We start from the raw sequence: 14,355 nt of genomic DNA, 5'->3' as shown, positions 1-14,355 counted from the left end.
TTACCCCGCTAGTTCAAACTAGCGGGGTAGTGTAGACATACCCCTAGAGTTTTTTGAGGGAGTCAACAAGCATGTGGACAAGGGGGATCCAGTGAATATAGTGTATTTAGATTTCCAGAAAGCATTTAACAAGGTCCCTCACCAAAGGCCCTTAAGTTAGCATCATGGGATAAGAGGGAAGGTCCTGTCATGGATTGTTAATGGTTAAAACAGGAAACAAAGGGTAGGAATAAATGGTCAGCTTTCAGATAGGAGAGCAGTAACTAGTGGTGTCCCCCAAGGCTTCATACTAGGCCCGATCCTATTTAATCTATTTATAAATGACCTGGAGAAAAGGGTAAACAGTAAGGTAGAAAAATTTGCAGATCATATTAAACTGTTCAAGATAGTTAAGAACAAAGCAGATGGCGAAGAGCTTCCAAAGGATCCCAAAAAATTAGGTGACTGGGCAACAAAATGCAAATGAATTTTAATGTTGATAAATGTAAAGTAATGCACATTGGAAAACATAATCCCAACTACACATATAACATGAGGGGGACTAATTTAGCTATAACCACTCAAGAGAGATCTTGGAGTCATTGTGGATAGATAGCTCTCTGAAAACATCCACTCAATGTGCAGCAGCAGTCAAAAAGGCAAATAGAATGTTAGGAATCTTTAAAAAAGGATAGAGAATAAGACAGAAAATATCTTATTGCTTCTATATAAAACCAAGGTACGCCCACATTCTGAATACTGCGTACAGGTGTGGTCGCCTCATCTCAAAAAAGATATATTGGCATTGGAAAAGGTTCAGAAAAAGCAAGAATAATAATTAGGGGTTTGGAACAGGTGCTATATGAAGAGAGATTAAAAAGGCTTGAACTTTTCATCTTGGAACAGAGGAGACTAAGGGGGGTTACAATAAAGGTGTATAACAGTGGTTCTGAATTTGTGGTTCGTGGGCCCCTTGGGGTCCGCGATGGCATTGTAGGGGGTCTTTAGAAAGTTTAGGAAAGGAAAAGAAAAGTAAGGATCTGGCCCACTGTGGGACTGGGACTTTCTGCCAGGCGATTCTCACCTGGGGCTCGCCATTTGCAACCAGCCACATGCACATTGCATCCCGCCCTCAAGAAGGGGTCTTGATACCCCAGGAGGCACCATCTGTCCTCCCGCCATTAGCTGTGCTGCTGTTTACACTCTAGCCCTCTCTCCCCTCCCAGTCCTGTGGTGGGCTCGATCCTTAATTTCCTTTTCCTTTTCTTTTTTTTCTTCCCCCGGTCTCCGTGCCCAGCCAAGGGTGGAGTGCCGAGGCAGGAGCTGCCTTTGGCCATGAGAGTTTTCTCACTGTATCCTACATTGATGGGCAGGAGACAGAAGGGGCGGGAGCTGAGGAAGCAGCGTGGGCCAAGAGATGTGCTGGCCGCTGCTTCCTGCTGCTCTGCTTGGAGCGGGTCTGTAAAATTTTAACAGATTAAAAAGGGTCCGTATATTTGAAAAGGTTGGGAACCACTGATCTATAAAATCATGACAGATATAGAGAAATTGAATAAGGTAAAGTTATGTCTTGTTCCCATAACATAAGAACTAGGGGTCATCAAATGAAAGGAAGTTTTTCTTCATGAAGCTCACAGTCAACCTGTGGAACTCCTTGCCAGAGGATGTTGTGAAGACCAGGATTTTAACAGGGTTCACAAAAGAACTAGATACATTCATAGAGGTTAGGTCCATCAATACTTATTAGCCAGAATGGGTAAGAATGGTGTCCCTACCCTCTTTTTGTCAGGGGCTGGAAATGGATAATAGGAGAGGGATCACTTGATGATTACCTGTTTCTGTTCACTCCCTCTGGGTCATCTGGCATTGGCCACTGTTGGAAGACAGGATACTGGGCTAGATGGGCCTTTGGTCTGACCTAGTATGGCCATTCTTATGTTCTCATGGTCACCAGTTGAAATCAGATCTGGCCAGTGGATGTTTACAATTGTTTGTGGTGGTGTAGCTGTCTACAGTTGTTTTATGGCTGCTTATTGATCAGTGTGAAATGAATTTGATAGGTCTCCCATTTCCTAGTGTCCACTTCACTGCAGTCCATACTATAGTTGGCATAAATAGCCCCTTAGTGGCTGTCCAGACAAAGAAGCAAGGACTGAATGGGTTCTGTATGCTGCTCTACCCCAGCGCAAGGGGGAGATCCAGGATTTGTGGAACAGCACAAATGCTAAGCTGGCACTGCCACTATCTAGATTGTAGCTATTCGGATGATAAATAGGATTTGGTTGCTGAGGAAATGCCCATCCACCACCATTTACCAGTGCTAAATTGACAGAAAAGAATGTTTGTTTTGATGTGTCTTTACGTAGATTGTCCTTCCTCAAGGAAGTATCTGTGCAGAGACTCTTAGGATAGCATCTGTCTTTCTCCCACTTTAATCTTTTACATTCTCACCTGTGTATTTTAAACAGGAACAATGACCCTGACTTTTGCCTGATGCTGAGGCAGGCCTCCTGTTGGCTCTGTGTCAGTTCCTGTTAATCAGCAAGCCACATTCCCGGAGTTCCGTTGACAATAGGTGATGCAGGTGCACAATCAAGGAAGTAAAAAACACAAACCCCAAAACAAAACAAAAAACAACCAAAAAAGAAGACAGTTGCATTTGAAACCGAGAGGAGTAAAAGTGTGTGTGTAGGACAGTGTTTCTCAAAGTGGGCCGTGAAACCAATTTGAGAAACCTGTTAACTGGCTGCTCCAGTGTTTTTACTTACCGGCGCCATGGCCACAGAGCCTTGCGGCTCGTATTGGCGCCGTTTCGCCATTTGCAGCCAAGGGGAGCCACGGTAAAGGATGAGGAGGCAGGTGAAGGAGGAGGGAGGAACAAGGAGCAAAGAGTTTGAGAAAGGAACTTGGCTGATGTTTTGATCTCTCTGCAGGTGCATCTGCGCTCTGCGGAACGTCTACGGGACCTGTGCTGTGCCAACAGAGGCACCTTCATCAAAGTGGGACAGCATTTGGGGGCACTCGACTACCTTCTGCCTGAGGAATACACTCGCACCCTTAAGGTACTACACAGCCAGGCCCCACAGAGCAGCATGCAGGAGATTGAACAAGTGATTCGTGAGGACCTGGGCAAAGAGGTATGAGACACTGCAGCCCTTGTGGGTCTGCCAAGCAAGCCAGCTGCAGCATGGTAGCTCTGGGCAACTAGCCAGAAGGAAACAGGAGCAATAAGATGCTTACTGATTTTTCCTTCATAGATGGAAACATGACAAGGGAGTTTGGGATACTGGCCTTGTGCCTTGGAAGACTTAGACCACAAGAGAGATTCCTGTTGGAGTCATCTTAGCCTAGCTCTGGGGGAAGTGTGGTATTTTGCACACATTGCTGGGCATGGTGGAGGCTGGCAAAATCTGGTGAGAATTACATGGGAGAGGGAAAGGGGTTGGCAGGTGGGAATGAGAAGCATCAGCAGAACTGTATGTGTAAGGACCTGTGTCAGGAATTGCAGGGATGGTACAGATCAGGATTAAGGATCATGAGCAGAGCTATGGGATTCCCTAGGATTGAAATCAGAGGGGGTATGTCTACACTACCCTCCTATTTCGAAATAGGAGGGTAATGTAGGCATACCGCAATTGCAAATGAAGCCCGGGATTTGAATTTCCCGGGCTTCATTTGCATAAACCGGGCGCCGCCATTTTTAAATCCCGGCTGGTTCGAACCCCGTGCCGCGCGGCTACACGCGGCACGAGCTAGGTAGTTCGAACTAGGAAGCCTAGTTTGAACTACCTAGTTCGTGCCGCATGTAGCCGCGCGGCACGGGGTTCGAACCAGCCGGGATTTAAAAATGACGGCGCCCGGCTTATGCAAATGAAGCCCGGGAAATTCAAATCCCGGGCTTCATTTGCAATTGCGGTATGCCTACATTACCCCGCTAGTTCGAAATAGTGGGGTAGTGTAGACATACCCAGGGTGTTGTATCTGAGGAGTGAGGTGCATTGGCAGATCTGTGTGTGCAGATAGCATTGCCCCTGGCTGTTTTCTGCCATGTCTAGCTGGCACTGACAGCCCTTTACTTTCACAAGCCCCTAATTAACCCCAAATGAAAAAAATAAATAAATCCCTCTAATAACAGCATAAATCGCTTTTGGTGCTGACACTAAGGTAACAGAGTAGGAAAGAAGGCTGTGACATTAACTCTTGGGGCCCGGGACTGAAATAACTGTGCTGTCCTGCAGTTTTTCAACTCGTCATCATGGTGACTGTGCTACACCCAGTCTGAGTTGTGCCTAGAATATAGGGAGGAGGCTGTAGAGAGTGTGGGTGTGCAGTGGAGCAGTGGGGATGGAAGTATATGTGGGAAGGAGAGGCAGCATTATACCTAGGTAATGGTAGGGAATGTAGGTGGGGAGGGGTAAATGAGTTAGGGGGCTATGTTAAGGTTCAGTAGTGTGGGAGCAACGGGTGTGTGTGTGTCATACTTTTTGTCATGGCTGCATGTGTGACAATGTGTTGAGGAGAGTGCACCTGATTGCATGGTAGGCTGGCTAGGTGTGTATACTATGGGTGTGGGTGCTCTGGGTTGATATGTAGGAGGTTGGGGTGTGTCTGGTTCTGTGTAAGTTGAGGGGTGGGAGTTTACATGTGGGGTTGGCTAAGGGGGTTGGATATTCATGAATGACAGCAAGCTTTTCCACACAGTTTAATTGCAAATTGTAGCCTCTGACCTACCTTCCTATGTAGAGCTCTGCGCAGATACAAAACTTGTCTGCATCTGTATCCACAAAAATGAGCCGCGGATATCTGCGTCTACATCTGTGGGTGCAGATACTTGTGAATGTAAAGCGGATATCTGCAGCTTCGCAGGGCTCTATTCATATTGCCTGTGAAACCAACCCCCAGCCTCATTGCATGGTTAGTACCAGCTGGATTTGTAGCACAGCGAATAGATGGAGGGAGAGAAATAGGCTAGTAAAACAACTCCCTGCAGTACCCATCCTCCAGCTGCTCTGAAGAGTAAAGCTGCAGCCTGCCTTTCCCTGTGGTGGGTGGAGGGGAAAGCCTGGGTGGGATTAGACAGCATTAAAACACAAAAGCAGCCGCCTCTGGCTCTGCACGCGCTGCTTCTCTCTGTATCTGAATGGGGCGCTCAGTGACGGGGCCTTTTCTTCTCTCTCAAATGTATTTTCGGCTGCCACTGATCTGCTCTGGTTTCTTTCAGCATTTCAGGAGCTAGATGAGCTTTCCATGCCTCATTGATTCCCAGCGAGGCAGCTCGAATCCTCCTCTCAGCAGCAGCCTTTCCTCTTAGCATTCACTTCATCCACATGGGTAGTGTCGGGGTGATCTTTAATTTTAAAGAGACAGAGAGGAAGCAAATAGGAATGTTAAAAAGAGAGAGAAAAGAGTATTAAAAGGGACAGAGAAGAAAGAATAAGATAGAGATAAGGGAAGAAAAATGGAGAGAAAGAATGGCACTGCTAAAGGTGAATTATAATGAGGCCAGAGGTAGTTGCTTCAGTCCATTTCTTATAGGAGACTGAGTTAAAGTAGTTAAAAACAAAAAAGTGTTTTAAGAAGCCAAATCTGCTGATGAAGGCCCTCTTGCTGGAGCCTGTAGGAGGCTGTGGAGTTACACCACAGATGAAGCTAGTCCATGTGTAGAAATATGTTTGCTATGTTTCAGCAACAAAATGCTGACTTGACAATTGGGATTTGGGTAAATGGGGGTGGAAAGTGGGAGATAGAATATTGAAATATTGCCTTGGTAGGTCAGGGACTCAGAGACAATAGCATCATGCCTGGGAACCTACAACTGAAATTGACTCAAAGCAGATAGTGAACTTCAACTCTGGAGAGATGGAAAGAAATGATCCAAATGAACCTATGATCCAATCTCACTTCTGTAGAACTTGAATTGTCATGGGTGGGAGCAGGGCCTCCTAGTTGGGTTCATAATATCAGCAGGAAGTAATGAAATGAGATTCAACCTGGATCAATACATATTTGGGAAGGAAAACACACCAAAAATAGTGTTGTGGTAGGGAGAAATGTGACAAACAACAAAGACTAAAGAGACAGCGGCCAGCAAATTAGACACCCATTTGCAATGAGATCTGGTGGTAAAGAGGGGATCTCTTCCCTCTTTCCCCAGTAATACTGCGTTAGATATGCAGAGACATCATGTCATGATGCAGGGATGTAGTAGTGCAGGGGAACCTAAGGCCCAGAGGCCGGATCCTGCTTCGACTTGCCTGGATCCAGCACCCAAGGCTTGGGGCCCTCCCGTAGCATTGGGAAGCTCCAGAACTGCAACCCCGCTGCAGACTCCTCAATGGGGCTGGAGCTTCCCCACAGCATGGAGGGCTGGCAGGGGGGAAGCCTTGCAGGCCAGAGTCAGACAAACTGAGTCCAAATCCAGTCCACAGGCTGGAGGAGGAAGTGACTCCTGCGCCCTACCTCCCTCCCAGACCCCCCAACCCACTCCTGAACCCTCCCTCTTGTCCAGAACCTACACCCCAAGCCTGCTTCCTGGAAGCTCCCCCTTCCACATACTGAACCCTTCATTTTTGGCCCCAAACTCTGCTGGCCTGGGCTCCCTTACGCTCTGGTGCATGAAGGAAATGTGGGGAGTGTCTTTCTGCTTCTTAGTCAGGGACTCACTTTTGTGCAGCGCCTGACTTGAAGCTGTGGTCGAACCCAGGACCTTCAGCACTACAGCATGGAGCACTATCTCCTTAAACTACAAGACTAAATCGGTTAGCTTAGAGCAGGAGAAGATGGCTGTTTCTGCTGATTAGATCTAGAAGAAGCAGTATAATACATGCTGATCTGTGGATCCCATTGTCCCCTCCTATTCTAAACACATGGGAATACTGCAGCAGCTTAGCACTCTGTGTATTTGGAACAAAATACAGGACTATGTAGCACTTTAAAGACTAACAAGATGGTTTATTAGATGATGAGCTTTCGTGGGCCAGACCCACTTCCTCAGATCAAATAGTGGAAGAAAATAGTCACAACCATATATACCAAAGGATACAATTAAAAAAAAAGTGAACACATATGAAAAGGACAAATCACATTTCAGAACAGAAGGAGGATGGGGGGGAGAGGAAGGTAAATGTCTGTGAGCTAATGATATTAGAGGTGGGGAAAGGTAAATGTCTGTGAGCTAATGGTATTAGAGGCGATAATTGGGGAAGCTATCTTTGTATTGGGTAAGGTAGTTGGTGTCTTTGTTGAGCCCGACACGTAGAGTGTCAAATCTTAGCATGAATGACAGTTCCCTTTCAAGTGCAGATTTGAAAGGCTTCTGGAGTAGGATGCAGGTAATTAAGTCGTTGAGACAGTGTCCTTTCTGGTTGAAATGGCAAGAAACTGTTTTTTCTTTGTGTTTTTTCTATGTGTATTTGGACAGTGCCTAGTGCTAGATAGGAGCTATTGGAATAAAAATAATCAATAATCTCCAATATCCTAGTGTGGTCACTGCCAGCAAATGCTGTCTTTTTTAATGTCAGTCATAGCTTAAATGATCATGTCAAAAGTGACAGCTACTAAAGAATATGTAAAGAGGGATGGGGAAAAGGAAAACTTTGGGGAGAGTTTGAATAGGAGCAATGGCAGACACTGAGCAAAGGAAATTTCATTAAATTTCAGGAAACATTAAAGAGTGGGAGCTGTTATTCAACTCTGATTTGTAGCTGTTCTTTTAACCTAACTTGACAAGGCATGTGTCACTTCCCCAAAGTTTTCCTTTCCTCCAACCCTCTTTGTATATTCTTTTGAAATGCTGCCAGACTATTTTTGGTGGAATCTGACACCAGACAAAAGGGTGAAGAATTTATGAGGAGCTCTGGAAAGTGAATCTTTTCTGGTAGTAGCTGGCTCAGGAACTGGAGGATAGGGGATGCATGCCTTTTCTTTTTAGAACAGTAGTCACCAATCTTTTTATACCCAAGATCACTTTTTAAATGTCAGGGCAAGCCAGGATCTACCCCATCCCTTCCCTGAGACCCCACCCATTGAGGCCCCATCCTCTCCAAACCTTTCAGCGGACTACTCGTTGCTAATGGAAACCTACTGTTAATTATATAATTAGAACCTAGCCATTTTGCCACTGCTGCAGCTGGGGAGAATGGTTCAATTTAAATTATTAAACAGATTAAGCATTTTAACTTTCTCATGTTAGTTGATCAAACTTCATTTTAAATCAAGTAAAACATTATGTCCACCACAAAAGGATTCAATGTTTTCTTTATTTATGGCAGGGGTGGGGATCCTTTTTTTGGGTTGGGGACCACTGACCCACAGAAAAATCAGCTGGGGACCATACAAGTGAGAAGCAAAAAAAACTTCTCCTAAAACTCTTAACCCTCACTGATGTGGCCCCCTGCTGAGACACCTCACTCCTCTGGAACTCCAGACCCCACAGTGTAAGGGTAAGGGGCAGAGAGGACTGAAGTTCATGGCTTCCCATAGGCCAAATTTACTTTTCTAAGGTTCCAGGGTTGGTGGATTTTGTGGACCCCCTTAGGCTCTAAGGTTGGGAACAAAAAAGTACGGTTCAGTGTGCAGGACAGGGCTGCCAGCGAGTGGTATAGGGATGCAGGATCTGGGTGGGAGGTGGGGGGCAGGGTCTGGAAGGGAGCTTAGCAGCAGGAGAGGGCACGAGGTGGGGGTACCATAGGGAGTTTGGGGGTAGGAGGGGATTGGGACAGTAACACAGAAAAGGTGAGAGGGTGAGAATGCAGCCAAATAGCTAGTTGGGGAAGGAGACAAAGATGTGGGGAGTAAAGGAAAGTGCAGCATCTGCAAAGTAAAATTGTTTCCTCCCTCACCTCTTCCCTCTGCTCTAGCCTCACTCCTCTCAGCCCCATGATTCCCCCCCAGCCTGATCCCCTGCATCGCCCCATGCCCTCAGTGCAACCCCTGCCCCCTCCCATCCTGCTCTTGCATCCTCCTTCACCCCTTTTCTTTTCCCCACACCCTGTGCCCCCCAGTGCACTCACCAGCAGGACAGCAGTGCTGGGACTCGCACCCTCTGAGGAGCAGCACTGGAGTAAGGAGGGGGAGGCTGCAGAGTCTCTTCCCTGCCTATCTCAGTCCTTTGCCTGCAGGCAGCGGCTCTAAGGCTGGGGCTGGGTCAGGCAGAGCCTGGGGCACCCAGGGCTGGCTTCAGCTGGGCCAGACACAGCGGCGCGGTGGGGAACGGGCTCCCTGAATCTGCACACAGCCCGGTCACGTGTGGTGGGTTGATGGGAAAGGTGGCTCTCTGACCCCTGTCCCTAGCGTGCCACGTGTGCGAGTCGCCCAGTCCCCTTCCGGAGCAGGAGGCAAGAGCGGGGATGCATGCATGTGTTTGCATGCACGCCTCTTCTCCCCTCCTAGCCAGCAAGTTAACAAAGAGGGGCAGTCACAACAAAAAGGGGCAGCCACCCGTGCGGCTGCCCCTCTTTGATCCAGTCCAGCTGGAGTGTGACGCAGCCTCAGAGGACTGAACTCCCTGGCCATCTGGGCTGGAGCAAACAAGGGTAGCTACCTGGGCTGAAAGCCATGACCAGCTGGCTGGTGGTTCCCCCTGTTTGCTCCAGCCCAGCTGGGTGTGGCATTCCATCCGCCGAGGCTGTGCTGTGCTCCAGCTGGGCTGGATCAAAGAGGGGCAGCCTGCTGGCTGGTGGCGATCGACCAGTTGGTGTCCACTGCTCTAGAGTACTTGTTCTAGACTGGTTGGGGTATGAGGCCCAGAGCCTAGGACACCTGTTTAGGTTCAGCTCAGGTCATTCCCTTTGGGTGCATCTAAACTGCACCCATAGCTCACAATAAGCTATGCAATTTGAGCTATGGAAATTAGATAGCTTATTTCGAGATAATTTCAAAATTGCTTATTTTGAAATTTGACATTGTTTACCCAGTGCCAAATTTAAAAATAGAGCACTATTCTGAAACGTTCCTTAATCCTTGTGGAATGAGGTTTACAGGGATGTTGGAATAGCAACCCCGTTAAATTTCGAAATAATGGGCTTACTCAAAAAACATGGAATAGCTATTTCGAGATACTGGAAGTATTCCAAAATAGCTCTGTAATGAAGACGTAGCCTTTGAAAGCTGTTCAGTGGTATGGGAGAAAGGAGTTGGTAGGTCCAAATGCAGATCCCAATGGGTAGGGTGTTTCTCTCATATAACTCTCGGCATTGGCACTAATGGGCCAAAGATAGGTTGGACCATTCAGACTACTTTCCCCTCCTCACCCTCAAAGGGGGGTTCATTGTTATTTTTCTAATCTATGCATTTCCAGAGCATCTTTCACCATAGTATGCAAGTCTCATTGTAGGGTGACCAATTCATCATCCTGTGAAACATCTCCTTTACTCTATGGCTGTGTCTACACTGCACCCCTTTTCCGGAAAAGGGATGCAGATTAGACCAGTCGGAATTGCAAATCCGCGGGGGATTTAAATATCCCCCGTGGCATTTGCATTTACATGGCTGCCGCTTTTTTCCGGCTTGGGGATAAGCCGGAGAAAAGCGCCAGTCTAGACGCGATTCTCCAGAAAATAGGAAGTAGGAATAAGAAATCCTCCGGAAAAGGGCTTATTTTCCGGAGAATCGCGTCTAGACTGGTGCTTTTCTCCGGCTTATCCCCAAGCCGGAAAAAAGCGGCAGCCATGTAAATGCAAATGCCGCGGGGGATATTTAAATCCCCCGCGGATTTGCAATTCTGACTGGTCTAATCTGCATCCCTTTTCCGGAAAGGGATGCCAATGTAGACACAGCCTATGTGTCTCCTCTGTTTGACTCCAATGCTGTCCATCCCATCCCCAAATAGGAGCTTGATCAGCCTGATCTATTGTTTGAGTAAGTAATTCCCAGCTACAGTTTTATGGTTTGGCAAGGTTCTGCCTCGTGACCAGATCCAGAAATATCACAGTGGTTACAAGACCCCCCTCCACCCCCGATGCACAAAGGAGATAATTTGCTAATATTTTTATTAGCACTGTTAGCAAAATCACAAACATTGGAAAATAAATAATACAAAATGGTCAAAACACCCCTTGTCTGAACACCAGTATATTCATTTAGATATACCTGAATTGTTAGTAATCATCGCAGCAGCAGCAGCAATGTCGTCATCCTGGCGTCTCCTGAGGTGCGCAGGTTGTGATAGAGCTTTTATAATGTGTTACATTGATGCCCGCTGTGTTTAATGCATATTCAGTAAGGGGTTTTCACTTCTTTTCCTTATCTGTATTTCCTCACCTTCTAATGTTGGGTGCCCTTCCCTCAGAGCTTACTAGGCCTCAAGCTTATTAGCAGACATGTCAGTTAGTTACCATGGCATTCCTGTGCTTGGACATTTGCTGATATTCCTAACCTAAAATATCTAGAACTGGTATAAATTCACATCTTGGGTTATCTGTCAACGGTTCAGTCATACTTGTTATTACAGCATTTTATCCTGCATAATCTAGGGTTATTCCTGGTTGCTAAGGCTTTTGAGGTATTATGCCTGGATTAGTTTAGCTAGTCTTGAGGGTTGTAGGTTTGTTGTGTTACTGCTTCAACTTATACCTATGTCTTTCCTAGCCTGTACATGTAGGCTACATCTTAGGGCTTCTCCTCTGGTTTCCAGTGCACTGCCAAGTGTCTTAAATTCCCTGACAGCTCTCTCTTCCAGCCACATTACATGTCCCTACTCATTGTCCTACCTCTGTCTACTCGCAAATGCACCTCCCAGTGCAGCAGCATATCTGGCCTGTCTGTATACCCCAACAGGCCAGAGCTTAGCTCTATCCCATCCAGCCCCACAATAGTCCCCATTCTACTCAGAATGAAATGCTCACACAACTCAGTTCTGGTCAGCTCTTTAGCCTGTCCTCCTACAGACCCTTTAAATTCAGTCTTGAATCTCACCTTCTAGCCTTTCCCTCATACCCTTTAGTCCCGTGGTATCCAACCAGTTCTGAAGCAGTAGCCACTATAGTGCTATACTGCTGTAGCAAACTAGCCACACTCAACCAGCCAAATAGCCACATTGTTCAAGCCAACTGGTCAAATAGCCACATGTAGCCAGTGACTATGGCTTCTGACAGAAACAAATCTAGATGTCTGTCCAGCTTGCTTATATCCATAGCTTCTGACCCCTCCCCTACCATGATGGGTTTTGTTTTGTTTTGTAGAGAGCTACTATGCTCACATGTCCTTTCTGCTCCCAGCTTTCTCATGTAGATCATGTCCCCTAGTTTTCAAACCATTTACCAATGAGATGAGTAGGTCTTTCTGAATTTTCCTGATCTCTGAAGAAGCTTCTGTCAGCTCCTCTCATTTTCTTTGGTAGGTTCCACTGAGCCCTGCTATCTCGATATCACTGATTCCCCGCTCATGGGGGCTCTAATAAAGCTGGGTTCTGAGCCAGGATGGAGCTTAATTTATCCTCCCAACAGAACCAGCAGGCCCATTATAAAGCAAAGCTGGAGACTTTCCAAACCCTGCTGCCACCTGCCCAAGTGCAAAGTGAGAGGGCTGCCTTTCTGAGGTACTGCCAGGCTTGCTCCTGCCCAGCTGTTCCAGGAGTTCTGCTTCCAATGACCAGTAGATGGCAGACAAACCCTGACCTTCTGGAATAGAACAGGCAGCTTGAAGGCCTTGCAGAGGCTTGGGAAGAACGCCTTGTCTGGCACTGGGGTGCACAAAGAGGATTCTGTCCCTTCCTCCTCCCCTGCAGTCTCATCAGACATTTCTCTAGCCTCACGTTAATAATAGGTAAAGTTCCTGTTAATTTTTCACTCTTATTGCTGGCAGTAAGAATATGGTAGTCAGAGCTGGGCTGATTTCTGATGCATGCTCTTCACTTAGGGGGACCAGATAGAGGGTGTGTCTAGACTACAGGGTTTTTTCGAAAAAAGTAGCCTTTTTTAAAAAAAACTTCCCCTGTGTCTAGACTGCTGCCTCATTCTTTCGGAAGTAAATCGAAAGAACATGGCAGTTTTTATGACCCCAGAAAACCTTGTTTTACAAGGAATAACACCATTTTTCAAAGTGCTCTTTTGAAAAAAGGCGCTATGTAATGCAAACTGTGCTTTTTTGAAAGAGAGCATCCAGACTGCCTGGGTGCTCTCTTTTGAAAAAGCGGCTTGCTTTATCGAAAGTACTGGTTGTAGTCTAGATGCTCTTTTTCGAAAGAGGCCTTTTCAAAAGTATCTTTCAAAAAAGCCTCTTTCGAAAGAGGCTTGCAGTCTAGATGTAGCTAGCAAGTATGGAAAATTGGGACATATTTTGAGGAGGGGAGTGGTGTAGTTGTGTATTTAAAACAAAGCCCCTAATATTGGGATTTCTGGTTATTTTGTCTTCACTGAACATGGGACCCCTGTGAAAACATGTCACCCCTCGGCCCCTCTTTGCTGCATGTGCACATGCATGACTGGATTGATTTGCACCACTCTGCAGTGTGTGTGACTGTAGCTCTTTCCTTGAGGAGACCTCTGCTTCTGATATTTAAATCTGGGGACCATTACTTCAGGTGTTGTGTCTGAAATCAATGGATGGAGAAGCACACGAGGAGTGAGGCTCTTCTCAAGTGAAGCCAGGACCCAAACCTAGCTGTCTTAATAGATTAAGGGCCCAGCTTTGAAAGGGGCCTCTATACAGCCCCACTTAGTTGGAGTAGGTGGTGGAACACAGCTGTCTCACTGCCTAGTGAGTGAATGCTGTCAGGAGCTCATCATTTCCCCCCACAATTCCTTGTGTTTCTTTCTACTGTCAAAGAGCTGCTTTACAATCTGCAAGGAGCTGCTGCTGTGACTCCTGCTGCAGCTGTGAAATGAGCCAGCTCACATGCTGAGCAAAACTGGCCAAGGGAAAGGGTGCTGGCCCCTATAACTCAAATGGTCTGGCTTTGTAGAGACGGCTGTAGTTCAGGGGTTCCAGTGCTCTGGGCATATTCCTCGCTTTTGTGTCTTTCATGGTCTCTCACCAGAGAGATCGTCTTCCCTGTCAACCCATCTATGGCCTGGGAGAGCAGGGAACTACATTCCCATAGCTTCTCTTGCTCCCAAACACCCCAAAGGGCTTTACAGACCCTACATACAAGGATCATTCACCCTGCATTGAAGTCCTCATATCTGTGGTGTAACATCATCGCTGCTGAACAATGGACAGCGACACTACACAGAACCATTTTATAGGAAGTGATGAAGAATCCCACACCCATTTGAAGCTTCTCCTGTGTAGGGTTGTAAAATCCTGTTTAATTAGGATGGTTGAGCATAATGTTTTATCTGTTAACCAATTAAAGGGGGGATTGATGGGAGGCTGGAGTGGTCCCCCTGTTTCAGGCAGGGGCTGCTCCAGCACAGCCAGAGCACCCCTACCTGTGGT

The 14,355-nt window shown here is 46.7% G+C and overlaps 1 protein-coding gene across 4 annotated transcripts in view; it reads left to right on the top strand.

Annotated features, from left to right (window-relative positions):
• The window catches only part of ADCK1 (aarF domain containing kinase 1), a 138,808-nt gene that overhangs the window by 69,763 nt on the left and 54,690 nt on the right, over positions 1–14,355 (top strand). For all 4 annotated transcript variants that reach the window (XM_089778406.1, XM_075926782.2, XM_075926787.2 and 1 more), the window contains one exon: positions 2,913–3,116. In XM_089778406.1, the coding sequence (XP_089634532.1) occupies positions 2,913–3,116 (204 nt within the window). The remainder of the gene's footprint in view (positions 1–2,912; positions 3,117–14,355) is intronic.

The sequence above is a fragment of the Pelodiscus sinensis genome, chromosome 5 (assembly GCF_052426305.1).
Source record: "Pelodiscus sinensis isolate ZL-2025 chromosome 5, ASM5242630v1, whole genome shotgun sequence".
NCBI classification, from domain to species: Eukaryota; Metazoa; Chordata; order Testudines; family Trionychidae; genus Pelodiscus; species Pelodiscus sinensis.
The sequence above is the reverse complement of the archived record's forward strand: the minus strand, read 5'-3'. Positions and strand labels throughout refer to the sequence as shown.